The sequence below is a fragment of the Odocoileus virginianus genome, chromosome 4, assembly GCF_023699985.2.
Source record: "Odocoileus virginianus isolate 20LAN1187 ecotype Illinois chromosome 4, Ovbor_1.2, whole genome shotgun sequence".
NCBI classification, from domain to species: Eukaryota; Metazoa; Chordata; class Mammalia; order Artiodactyla; family Cervidae; genus Odocoileus; species Odocoileus virginianus.
Genome location: NC_069677.1, coordinates 12,748,182 through 12,761,595, shown reverse-complemented (window position 1 = coordinate 12,761,595; position 13,414 = coordinate 12,748,182). Strand labels below are relative to the sequence as shown.

The following is a 13,414-nucleotide window of genomic DNA, read 5'->3' as shown; positions in this document are numbered from 1 at the left end:
GATACAAGTATTGTCTTATATTTGGAGTTAGATATGGCTTAATTTTGAAATATTACATATCTGGAAAGCTTTTCTCAGAAATTTCCAACTGTTCTGTAATTGTCTTAATGTTCTAAAACAGTTCTGTTCTGATTAATCGAGCCCATGAGTGGGCTCATGTTCTTTTAAAAGAACATGACTAAGCTTGTTGTGCCAGGCACAGGTTAGGATTTTCACATGCGTTACCTTTTTCAGTCTTAATATCCTATAAGATGACAGTCACTGAGTAATAAGCAAAGCAGCTATAGGCCTTAGTATCTCACTTATCAAAAATATCTCCAAACTCATCTCCCCACTGACCTATATCTCCTGTCTTTCCTATGTATGGGTTGTATATCCTGACATCTCATTTCTTTCTTCCATTTATCATTTATATCCCCACCTATTTCCCAGGAAAGGAGCTGAAGCAGCTTATAATAAGATATATGTTCTTATGTGACATTCCCCATAAAAAACAGTAAAGTGATAATAAATTTAAAAGGCAAGCACCAACCTTTATTAAAACTTTACTGTGTATGTGTTATGCTAGACCCCTGATAAACGTCACCTTGTAGTTCCTACTGAACACCTCACTTTTGCTTTTACACTAAGTATCATTTTTCACAATAGGCAAATTGAATAGTCAGAATCAGAGACGTTACAGGAATTACTGACGTTTTAATGCATCACTATAACTAAGATTATGTGCTGTTTTTTTTTTCTGGTGGGCAAAAGCAAAAGGAATCTTCACAAGAATTCTAGAAATACTTCTTACCAGCAGTTTTTTTTTTTTTCCAAGTTATGAAGAAGCCCTAAATCACAGTATAATCCTAATTCAGGGTTTGAAAACTAGTATATCAGGCAAAGTGACCTAGTATAACCAAGCCTCACCTAGGAGTATCCAAATAAGAAACAACCCATAGATGAGTTAATCCATGATGGTAAAAGGTATTTCTTAACTCCCTTCAGGTCCTCCTTCCCATCTCCAGAGCACCAACAGAAAAGATAACTTGGTCACTTCTTGCCTCTCCTCTTGTCCTTCTCTTTGCCTTTTCGTTTTACATCCTTGCTGTCATCTTTGTCCTTAGGCATTTTGAAACCACCAATTTCTTTCCGCACCACAGTGCCTCGCCACCAGGCCTGGAGCTGAAAGAGAACAAGGAAGTGAGTATACTTTGTAGTATGCCTGACAAGCTGCATTTTTTTTTTCTGTGTAAGGGGGTTGTTTTTTCATTAACTTATGTGAAGATGGTCTCTGAGACACACAAATGGCCAAGCGTGCCGTAGAGCAGTGCTAGTCTGATCTGGAGCTTGAAATCCTACACTCAAGTTCTCAAGGAGTAAAAAGGAATATGATTAGGTCTGACTTTCCTTTGCATGTAAAAACCTGATTATCTTGTACTGCTGCTCTTTATGAACATTCAAGTTCCCCAAATCTAAAAACCATTTGCTCCAGAAGGGATGCTAGTTACCTGAACCATAGGTAACTCAGTCAAAAATGTGCAAATAAACTATAGATGACTCAATAGGTTTCCTTGTGCATTTCAATCTCTAATGATTGATTCAGTTCAGTTGCTCAGTCCTGCCTGATTCTTTGTGACCCCATGAACCACAGTACGCCAGGCCTCCCTGTCCATCACCAACTCCCGGAGTCCACCCACACCCATGTCCATTGAGTCGGTGATGCCATCCATCCATCTCATCCTCTGTCATCCCCTTCTCCTCCTGCCCTCAATCTTTCCCAGCATCAGGGTCTTTTCAAATGAGTCAGCTCTTCTCATCAGGTGGCCAAGGTATTGGAGTTTCAGCTTCAACATCAGTCCTTCCAATGAACACCCAGGACTGAGCTCCTTTAGGATGGACTGGTTGGATCTCCTTGCAGTCCAAGGGACTCTCAAGAGTCTTCTCTAACACCACAGTTCAAAAGCATCAATTCTTTGGCACTCAGCTTTCTTTATCCTACAACTCTCACATCCACACATGACTACTGGAAAAAACCATAGCTTTGACTAGACGGACCTTTGTTGACAAAGTAATGTCTCTGCTTTTTAATACTCTGTCTAGGTTGGTCATAACTTTCCTACCAAGCAGTTAAGTGTCTTTTAATTTCATGGCTGCAATCACCATCTGCAGTGATTTTGGACCCCAGAAAAATAGAGTCAGCTACTGTTTCCACTGTTGCCCCATCTATTTGCCATGAAGTGATGGGACCAGATGCCATGATCTTAGTTTTCTGAATGTTGAGCTTTAAGCCAACTTTTTCACTCTCCTCTTTCACTTTCATCAAGAGGTTCTTTAGTTCTTCTTCACTTTCTGCCATAAGGGTGGTGTCATCTGCATATCTGAGGTTATTGATATTTCTCCCGGCAATCTTGATTCCAGCTTGTGCTTCTTCCAGCCCAGCGTTTGTCATGATGTACTCTGCATATAAATTAAATAAGCAGGGTGACAAAATACAGCCTTGATGTACTCCTTTTCCTATTTGGAACCAGTCTGTTCCATGTCCAGTTCTCTGTTGCTTCCTGACCTGCATACAGGTTTCTCAAGAGGCAGGTCAGGTGGTCTGGTATTCCCATCTCTTTAAGAATTTTCCACAGTGTATTGTGATCCACACATTCAAAGGCTTTGGCATAGTCAATAAAGCAGAAACAGATGTTTAAGGGTCAAAACTCACCTTCAAAAAGGATTTAGTTAACTCCCTTGAATATCTTGGTCACTAGATACAATTGTTCTGAATACAGTCTGAGCTGCTTTAAAATCAGACTAAACCCCAAAGACGGAGCAAATCCACTAATGAAAACAGAAATGGTCTTCAGCTGCTTCAGCTACTTTTTTTTCTTAGTTTTGCTCTAAATCGAGGAAACTCAACAAATAGAAAACACCATAGAAGCTCAATAAACACTTGCTAACTATACATGTGACTCTCTCCTAATGGAAAGCTCAAGTTTGGGTTTAAATACCTGGTCCTGAATGTATTACACTTTAAAGCTTACTTCCTTAGTTCACCCCCTAATATACATCCCAAACCAGTTTGCACACCACAGGGTCTCAGCAGATACTCTTTCAGAGAGAAGGGCAATCCTCAACAGTACAGTTTCAGTGCAGCTGATGTTATATTTGCTTGAAAATATTTCCCAAAATCTGACTTGCCAGTTTCATCATCACTAATAAATACAAGTTCATATAAAACTTTTGTTTCTGAACTACTACTTACCCTTTTGCCTTTTTTGAGAAAAGGTCTTATCAAAACCTAGCAGATAGTCTGGGCTAACATAAATAGGATCTTAAGAAGCAGTGGGATATTAAAAAATTCTTCTAAGGGCTCTATTGATTAGAAATAGTATTTATAAGTTTGACCTCTGGGCACAAGTTCTAGGCTTTGCTTCCACTGTTAACCACCTTTTCTTTCCCAGATTAAAAACTGGGGGACATGTCCTCTTAACTGTCTCCCTGCACCATGGACTATGCCAAATTCCAATGATTAGGTCATGCTTCCTCATAGATCTCCTGCTCTGTGTTTGATAATAAACAAGAGGTGCTTTGCATTCCTCAGTGTTCGGCCAGTTACAGAATTGAAAAGGCCCCAAGATGCAAAGTATGATTTTTTACCTTTATGATGCTCCTCAGTTCCAAGTCATCCTGTTCTCTCTTCTTCCGGGTCTTCTCCTTTTCTATACGATCTTCAATGATGACTTGTTCATATTCCCTTATCTGCAAAAGTAGACATTAATCGTGTGTTACAGGACCCAGCCAAGATGTGGCCCACCCAGACCTGCTTTTGTTCACGCCACATCACTTGCAGGGTCTCAGTTCTCCCACCAGGGACTGAGCCCAGGGCCAAGGCAGTGAAAGCCCAGAATTCTAACTACTAGGCCACCAGAGAACTCCCCAGAGCTACATTTTTAATAAAAAACTTTAAAGTGAACCATACCAAATTAAACCCTCCAAAAAAGAAAAAATTTACTTGATTCCTATATTGTCAGTATTCACATAAGCTTTATAATTGTCCCCCGAATTTTTTCAGCTTGAATTTGTTTTAAAGTCTTCTAATAAAAATGAAATACTAACTTGATATGTGGCTAATGACATCAAAATAATCTAATAAAAAACTAACAAGGCACACCTACAAATAACCATCCTTTAAAAGAAATTTGAGAAGTTCTACACTTATTCAATGATGAAACCATAATCAGAAGGTTTTTACAAATCATTTATAAATTATCTTCAGAGATCTTAAAGTAGAAATTAAAACAGTATCTAGCTCAAGGGGTTTTGGATAGTGTTAAAATAAGTTATGTATGTAAAGCTGGGTTTGATCCCTGGGTTGGGAAGATCTCCTGGAGAAGGGAAAGGTTACCCACTCCAGTATTCTGGCCTGGAGAAGTCCATGGGCTGTATAGTCCATGGGGTCACAAAGAGTTGGGCACGACTTGAACGACTGGAAAAAAAAAAAAGTAAAATACTAGAAAAGTGCCCAGGCCAGATTAAGCCCTATCAAGTGTCAGCTCCTGCTGTTATTGTCCCATCAATGAGGACATCATCATCATCATCATCATCATCATCAGAAAATCCCAGTGGTTGATAGGCACACATCCACTTTGTGAACAAAAATTGTACCCCAGCTACTGCAGCTTAGCTCCCACCCACTCCTCCGTGCTCTGCCTTAATGCCATTGAGACTCCCCCTTCCTTACCGTCTTTGCAAGTTCTTGAAGGTGTGCTAAGTCACTGGCCTTAGCAGATTTGAGGGCATTTAGTTCATTCTGTTTCATTTCTGTGTCCTTATCAAATTTCTCCATCCAGAACTCTAGCTTCTCCTCAAGCTTCTATTTGGAAGAAAAAAAAAAACAAACATTAAAATGTGGCCAGACATGAAACAGTATATGCTGTATGAAATCATGTATATGAGGTTCAAGAACAAGCATGACTGTTCTACAGGGAAAGAAGTCAGAATAATGGTTACTTCGGGGGGGATTGTTGGTTTATTGATTGGGAATGGGGCGGGAGGGAAACTTCAGGGATGCTGAAGCTTCTATTTGGAAAAGAAAAAAACATTAAAATGTGGGCAAACCTTTGACAAGTCTTAGCAATAAACAGAGAAGACACAAACTTTTTAAAATAAAGGATGGAAAAGAGAAGTTCAGAAATAAAAGAAACTTTAAATTGTAAGAGACTACAGCGCATATCTTTGTACTAATAAATTCAAAATGAATGTTTTGATGAAATGGATTATTTCCAGGAAGACATAACTTACCAAAAATGACTCAAAAAGAGTTTTTTTTTTTTTTAAGTAAAGACATCAATAATCATTAAAGAAACAGAAAGGGGAGCCAAACATCTCTCCTTTACCCAACCAGACTGTTTATGACTGAATTTTACCAGTTTGAAGGAACAGGTAATAATCTATTTTGTTCTATTTCTATTAAGTTAGCTAGCATAACTGATCACAGTAAAACAAAGAAGCACCAAAAATAAATCTATAGAATAAGCTCATTTATGGAATACATAAATACAAAATAAAAATCTACAATTCTAACAGTCTAGTAAAAGAATCACAAATTATGAACAAAGTAGATTTATCCCCCAAATTTAAAGATGATTCAACATCAACAAGTCTATTAATGTATTTTAACTTATTAACACATTAAAAGAAATCATATCTTCTCAATGGATTAAAAAAAAATCCATCTCATAAAACTCAATCTTCATTCCTGATTAAGAAAAAACAAAAAAACTTAGCAAGATTTGACTAAAAGGAAACTTTATTAACGTGATAAGGTTTACCTACCATAAACCTACAGCCCAAATGTCATAAAATCCCCATTTGTGTCAGTTATCAATTTATTGCCTCTCAATTCCAAATCATCCTTCACTGACCAGCTTTGTAAAACTGGATGATTGCAACCAACACTTCTTTCTGCAAACTGGCACAATATTCAGCTTTGTCAGGAGAAGGTGGTAGAGGGACATGACAAAAGAGCTTCTCCCCTTGGTTCCCATGTGCTTCCTCCTTTGTTTCTGGGCACAGCTGATGGTGTCATGGATGTGACATACTCGATGGCACTTGTTCACCAAGTTTTACTAACACAGCAGACAGAGTCTTGCTTGCCAAACACAGTCTATAGTTCCCTGCTTGCCAGTTTTACCCCACTAGCTGTAAACCAGCTCTGACCCAGGCAACAAAGCAAATATCTGTTTATTCCTCTCTTGGATACTGTCCTCCAGCCCTAGAGTTCTCTTGTATCCCTCCTTTTTAGCCAATCCCTTATTAGCAGTTAATGATTCTTCTTTAATATGTTCCCTGCTCAAATTACCAATGTGGTTTCTGTCCCCAAACTGAATGATAATGATACAGAATTAGTATCAAAACTAGTTTGTCTCTCACCTTCTAATTCATGTGTCTCACTAACTCATCTAAAATCCTTGCTTCTTTTGTTCATCAGATACAATCAGCATAATGCAGTAAACTACTAGGGTGTCTTGTGGAAAGTCAAAGCAGGCGATAATCTCTGCAGACCATAATGTGGCAGAGAAAGCAGAAATGACACAGCCCTAATGTGACTGTGAGTGTGTACTGCTGGCCCAGCCAGGTAAAAGTAAACTGCTTCTGCAGTTTTTCCAAATGAGTTTGGAGACAGGGGGTTTAGTCAAGTTAATAGCTGCCGTTCAAGATTTTCTCCAGCAAAGATATGACATCTGGAACAGTATCTGCAGTTGGAGTCACCGTTTGATTATATTTACATTAGTCCACAGTCACTCTCCAAGATCATTCAACCGTACAGGCCAAATAGCAGACTTGAATGGGAATGTGACAAATGTCATTATCTCCACTTTGAAGCCTTTGATGTTGGCATTAATTTCAGCAGTTACACTGAGACTACAGTACTGCTTATGTTCACTATCTTGGTAGGGATGGGAAGGCCCAAAGGCTTCTACTAGGCCCTTCCTATCATAATGGTCCTCACTCCATGAATCAGGAGCCAAGGTGAAAATTCTGTTACCAAGTATGTCTTCCTCCAACCATATATTCAGTAACTGGGGAAAATAACCACAAGGTGAATCCACAGCAAAATGAGCCCAGAGTAAATCAGACTTAAGTCTTCATCTATCACCTGACCATCATAATTACCCATTTTGAGAGGGTCCACAGTGTTGTCTTGAATCCCCAGGAATTAGTATAAATTCAGAGCCAATGTTTAGTAACCTCAAAAGGTCTGGGTATTTTCTTTTTTCCAGTTATACTCACTCTAATAAGTAGGTCCCTTGGGTAAGGCTTAGAGGAAGATTCACTTGCATTACTTGTACAAGTGAACAATTGCTGCTGAGTTCACCTTCAGAGGGACCTGCTGCCCTCAGTTAAGGGGCTCTGGGTCTGTGAATTTATTTCGTTTGGAAACTGGGTGAGAGGCCATGACTCTTCATTGTGGTGACTCAAATCAAGTTTTTAGCTACTAGATTTGGACTTTTTCTCTGTTGTATAGATCAAGTAATGCTTTATCCCAGTACCTCCCTGTAGTTAAGTGCAGCCACATGTCCTCTGACACTCATGATCCTATCAACTCCACTGAAATCAGGAGTGGTATCACCACCCATGGTCTTACACGGCCTACATAAGAAAGCAATCACAGGGCTTTTCAAGGATGCAGGTATTCCCCTAACTAAGAAGCTGAAGTTGAATGGTTCTACGAAGACCTACAAGACCTTTTAGAACTAACACCCAAAAAAGATGTTCTTTTCATTATAGGGGGCTGGAAGGCAAAGGTAAGAAGTCAAGAAGTACCTGGAAGAACAGGCAAATTTGGCCTTGGAGTAAAGGATTAAGCAGGGCAAAAGCTAATAAAGTTTTGCCAAGAGAACGCACTGGTCATAGCAAACACCCTCTTCCAACAACACAAGAGAAGACTCTACACATGGACATCACCAGATGGTCAACACCGAAACCAGATTGATTATATTCTTTGCAGCCAAAGGTGGAGAAGATCTATACAGTCAGCAAAAACAAGACCAGGAGCTGACTGTGGCTCAGATCATGAACTCCTTATTGCCAGATTCAGACTTAAATTGAAGAAAGTAGGAAAAACCACTAGACCATTCACGTATGACCTAAATCAAATCCCTTATGATTATACAGTGAAAGTGAGAAATAGATTCAAGGGATTAGATCTGACAGACAGAGTGCCTGATGAACTATGGACAGAGGTTCGTGACATTGTACAGGAGACAGGGATCAAGACCATCCCCAAGAAAAAGAAATGCAAAAAATCAGAATGACTATCTGAGGAGGCCTTACAAATAGCTGTGAAAAGAAGAGGTAAAAGGCACAGGAGAAAAGGAAACATATACCCATTTGAATGCAGAGTTCCAAAGAATAGCAAGGAGAGATAAGAAAGCCTTCCTCAGTGATCAGTGCAAAGAAATAGAAGAAAACAATAGAATGGGAAAGACTAGAGATCTCTTCAAGAAAATTAGAGACACCAAGGGAACATTTCATGCAAAGATGGGCATAGTAAAGGACAGAAATGGTAGGGACCTAACAGAAGCAGAAGATATTAAGAAGAGGTGGCAAGAATACACAGAAGAACTATACAAGAAAGATCTTCATGACCCAAATAATCACAATGGTGTGATCACTCACCTAGAGCCAGGCATCCTAGAATGTGAAGTCAAGTGGGTCTTAGGAAGCATCACTACAAACAAAGCTAGTGGAGCTGATGGAATTCCAGTTGAGCTATTTCAAATCCTGAAATATGATGCTGTGGAAGTGCTGCACTCAATATGCCAGAAAATTTGAAAGACTCAGCAGTGGCCACAGGACTGGAAAAGGTCAATTTTCATTCCAATCCCAAAGAAAGGCAATGCCAAAGAATGCTCAAACTACTGCACAATTGCACTCATCTCACACACTAGTAAAGGAATGCTCAAAAGTCTCCAAGCCAGGCTTCAACAATACATGAACAGTGAACTTCCAGATGTTCAAGCTGGTTTTAGAAAAGGCAGAGGAACCAGAGATCAAATTGACAACATCCGCTGGATCATCAAAAAAGCAAGAGAATTCCAGAAAAAACATCTATTTCTGCTTTATTGACTACGCCAAAGCCTTTGACTGTGTGGATCACAATAAACTGGGGAAAATTCTGAGAGATGGGAATACCAGACCACCTGACCTGCCTCTTGAGAAATCTGTATGCACGTCAGGAAGCAACAGTTAGAACTGGACATGGAAAAACAGACGGGTTCCAAATCAGGAAAGGAATATGTCAAGGCTGTATGTTGTCACCCTGCTTATTTAATTTATACGCAGAGTACATCATGAGAAATGCTGGGCTGGAAGAAGCACAACCTGGAATCAAGATTGCCAGGAGAAATACCAATAACCTCAGATACGCAGATGACACCACCCTTATGGCAGAAAAAGAAGAACTAAAGAGCCCCTTGATGAAGGTGAAAGAGGAGAGTGAAAAAGTTAGCTTAAAGCTCAGCATTCAGAAAACTAAGATCATGGCATCTGGTCCCATCACTTCATGGCAAATAGATGGGGAAACAGTGGCTGACTTTATTTTGGGGGACTCCAAAATCACTGCAGATGGTGACTGCAGCCTTGAAATTAAAAGACGCTTATTCCTTGGAAGAAAATTTATGACCAACCTAGACAGCATATTGAAAAGCAGAGACATTGCTTTGCCAACAAAGGTCTGTCTAGTCAAGGCTATGGTTTTTCCAGTAGTCATGTATGGATGTGAGAGTTGGACTATAAAGAAAGCTGAGCGCCAAAGAATTGATGCTTTTGAACTGTGGTGTTGGAGAAGACTCTTGAGAGTTCCTTGGTCTGCAAGGAGATCCAACCAGTCCATCCTAAAAGAAATCAGTCCTGGGTGTTCATTGGAAGGACTGATGTTGAAGCTGAAACTCCAATACTTCGGCCACCTGATGAGAAGAGCTGACTCATTTGAAAAGACCCTGATGCTGGCAAAGATTGAAGGCAGGAGGAGAAGGGGATGACAGAGGATGAGATGGATGGATGGCATCACCGACTCAATGGACATGAGGGGACTAATATGAGGGGACATAAGGAATAAGGGGACTAATATGAGGGGACATAAGGAATCTAGAACAATATACAAAAATGAATAGCCTTTCCATATACCATGCACTTAGATGCATGTCCACTGAGAGAAAGACGGTTGCCTAAACCTTGGTATATCCCCTCTTTGGCATATTATACAGCAAGTATACTGCTTTAGAAAAAATTAAAGACAATGCAAATTTTTTAAAAAACTGGGTCTGGGAAAAAATATATACTATGATCCAATTTATGTCAAAAACAAATATAAATAAATAAATACTAAGTAACCATTTAGGTATATACACAAGAACATACATGAAAAGAAAAATATATGGAAGAAATACTTGAAAAGGGAGTAATTAAGAGAGATTTCGGTTTTTAAAATCTATATATTTCTGCACTGTTTCAAATTTTTCATTAAAAAGTATCTATGTATTGCTTATGTTATTAGGCTGAAGATCTGGGTAACACTAACTTTATCCATCCAACATCCATTTATCTACCAACTCATCTTACTGTTATCAAGTACTTGATCTATATCTAACATTTGAGGTAGGTAACATGATTCATAATCCTGAAATTGCAGGGGTATGGGTTCTAATAGCCTACTGATATGTTTTTCAGTAAAGCCCTGTGAGACAACATCTAGAAATCATTTACTTTAACCACAATTTGGAATTATTTACTAAAACTTCATCAGCTTTCTCAAAGGGAGGCCATACCATGAGTAAGCTGGAAATTTTTTTCCTTATTCAGCCAACAGAGATACTTTGAAAGGTTCCTTCCATTCAGCTTGTTTTGTTACTAGTTGGAAATACTAATTCAAACCATTTCAGTCACATAATTTATATAATTATATGAATAATTTCATAATTCACACAATAAAAAATAAAATGAGTAAATAAATATGTGGAAAAAATGGCCAATTCCATTAGTAAGCAAAAAAAAAAAATGCAAAATAAAACAACTTATTAAACTAGCAGACTTCAAAAAAAAATCTAAAGCAGTTAGTTCCACTGAGGATACCTTCAAATTAGTACCTGTATCCATTGCTGATGTCAGTGTAAAACAGACTACTAGCAATATTTATCAAAAGTCACAAAATAACAGTCTCTCAAATAATAATCTCATGCTTGAGATTTACTTTTAGCAAATAATTGCAATGAAGAAAACAGTAATTTGGGCCAACTTTTCACTACTGCATTATTTACAATAATGAAACTTTGAAAATAACCTAAATATCCAGAACAAAGAGTAACAAATAAATTATAGAATAACTACTCTGTGGAACATTATAAAACCATTTAAAATTATTTTATAAGGAGACTATAGTAAAATGAAAAAAAAGGGTGAAAAAACAATTGGCAATTTAAAAAAATCTTCACACAACTAAGAATGCTATTTTTAGAATTTTAAAAAATCAGGAAATTTAAAATTATGACTATGAGGCAATATAGGAATAAGAAAACAGTGCCTTATATAATACTAAGTGATAAAGGTAAAGGACAAAATTTTACCTATACTCAAATTACAGCTTTATAAAACATTTATCCAGATGGATAACTTATACAGAAAACATGGGCTAGATAGCTCTTTTATTAGGCTGGTACGATTACGGTCAATTTTTCTTTCCTTAAAAAAAATTGTTTTGCTGTCCTTGGCATTTTGTAAGTGGGAAACAAACACTTCAGAGGATAAGAAAGGTTTGGGGACCCACCTGCTGCTCCTTTCTAAGGAACACTTCAATCTCTGCATGAATTTGGTTCTCTTCTTCAGTTTTCAGCCGTATTTTCTGTAAATAACAAACCAACATCAGATTTCTTCCCAACAGGGCTGGAAATGAGTTCTCAAGATTAGGGGTATAGCTGTGACAGTAGTACAAGTTTTCCCTATCAGTTGGGATCCTAAGAATTCCACGGTATTCCTCCAGAGCAGCAATTCCGTTTCCCTGAATTCAATTCATGTTCACAACACATCTGAGTCATGTCTGGCACTGTGCTAGGCACAGGCAACAGCCCAGAGCAAGAGGACCATAATCCTGTTGCCTGGAAAGTGATGTCCATTTAAAGAGAGAAACAGTGCTTCAAGGGCACAGGGTTCTCAGTCCTACAAAAGGATATTCCAGAGGGCAAAAAAAAATGTTTGCTGTCCTAGTCTTAAGCCACACTTGGGAAATAAGCTTTCTGATAAGCAGGGGACTCAAAGAAAGGAGTCCTCCTACTGCATGCAGATGACATGCTTGACTAAGGTTTGCTCCTTCTCACCAGCATCTTGTTCTTTTAGCCATTTAGCCTCCTCCACAAATGATTCTTTTTAGAAAAAGTTTCCAGGAAGTATACAACATGTTACTATTTGTAATTTGGAAATGAAAATTTGTAGTTCTAAGTAGAATACGACAAGTTTGGTACTGAGATATATAAAGAGATGTTAAAATTTTAAATTAAATGTCTTTAAGAGAGGGTATGATTTAAAGAAATCTGGAAATAAGTTTTGAGTCTACTTAATGTAAATGTATGTTATTTGAAGTAGGTTATTTCTATGACTTAAGGGCAAAATTTCTTAAACACTGCTCTGAATGAACTGAATGTGCTCCATGCAAGGGGACCCTCCTCTAAAATGAGGGTCTACCCTTGTTTCTTTCTACTGATACTTTTCAATGTGACTTTTCATATCTATTAATATAAATTTAGGTGTGCATGAAGTTCAGCTCTCTAAATTTTGTATTTCTTAATGGCGGGATGAAAAATACTGGTTGGGTAAGAAAAGTAGCAGCAAAAACCTGCAGTTACTGAGTACCTTGTTTTGACCTCTCCCTGTAATTACCAGAAGAAATGGCAAGTGGCTTCATAAAATAAGGATAAAGTGACCAAGAGAAGAAAGTACAACCAATTTCAAAGTCCTTACAAAAAATCAGGAGATGTAGGCTATTCCCCATCAGAATCTCTGCTTGTAAAAAAGCAAGTCTTCATCCTATTTTTGTCTTTAACCTCAAATGTTAGGGTTGCTGGAGAGAGAGAACAATGATCAGGGAAGTCTCCCTCTCATACCTCCTTTGTCAGCTGAAATATCGGGAGCGACAGCTTGAAAGCCAGTCACTAGATTCATTCCTAATTAACAGTGATCACCTCAATCTCTTCCAGCAAGAGCTCTTCTGTTTTGCTACATTTTTTCTGGGTCTGGGAAATCTGCAGTTCTGTGTTTCTCTTCATATAGCGATTCTCCATGTTGGTTTTTGCCTTCATCTCTTGCAACTGGTCCTTGAGGTGAGCAATATATTCATTCCGATTCTGTAGAGGTTAAGATCAGATTTCTAAATTAAAATGCATTCTACCTG

The 13,414-nt window shown here is 38.3% G+C and overlaps 1 protein-coding gene across 2 annotated transcripts in view; it reads right to left on the bottom strand.

The window, feature by feature from the left end:
* Positions 1-676: 676 nt before the first annotated feature.
* IQCG (IQ motif containing G) overlaps positions 677-13,414 on the bottom strand; it is a 42,755-nt gene continuing 30,017 nt past the window's right edge. For both annotated transcript variants that reach the window (XM_020893624.2, XM_070466142.1), the window contains exons 7-11: positions 13,206-13,367; positions 11,798-11,872; positions 4,712-4,843; positions 3,628-3,729; positions 677-1,164 (exon numbers count right to left, since the gene is read on the bottom strand). In XM_020893624.2, coding sequence (XP_020749283.2) covers positions 1,033-1,164; positions 3,628-3,729; positions 4,712-4,843; positions 11,798-11,872; positions 13,206-13,367 — 603 coding nt within the window. In that variant the 3' untranslated portion in view covers positions 677-1,032. The remainder of the gene's footprint in view (positions 1,165-3,627; positions 3,730-4,711; positions 4,844-11,797; positions 11,873-13,205; positions 13,368-13,414) is intronic.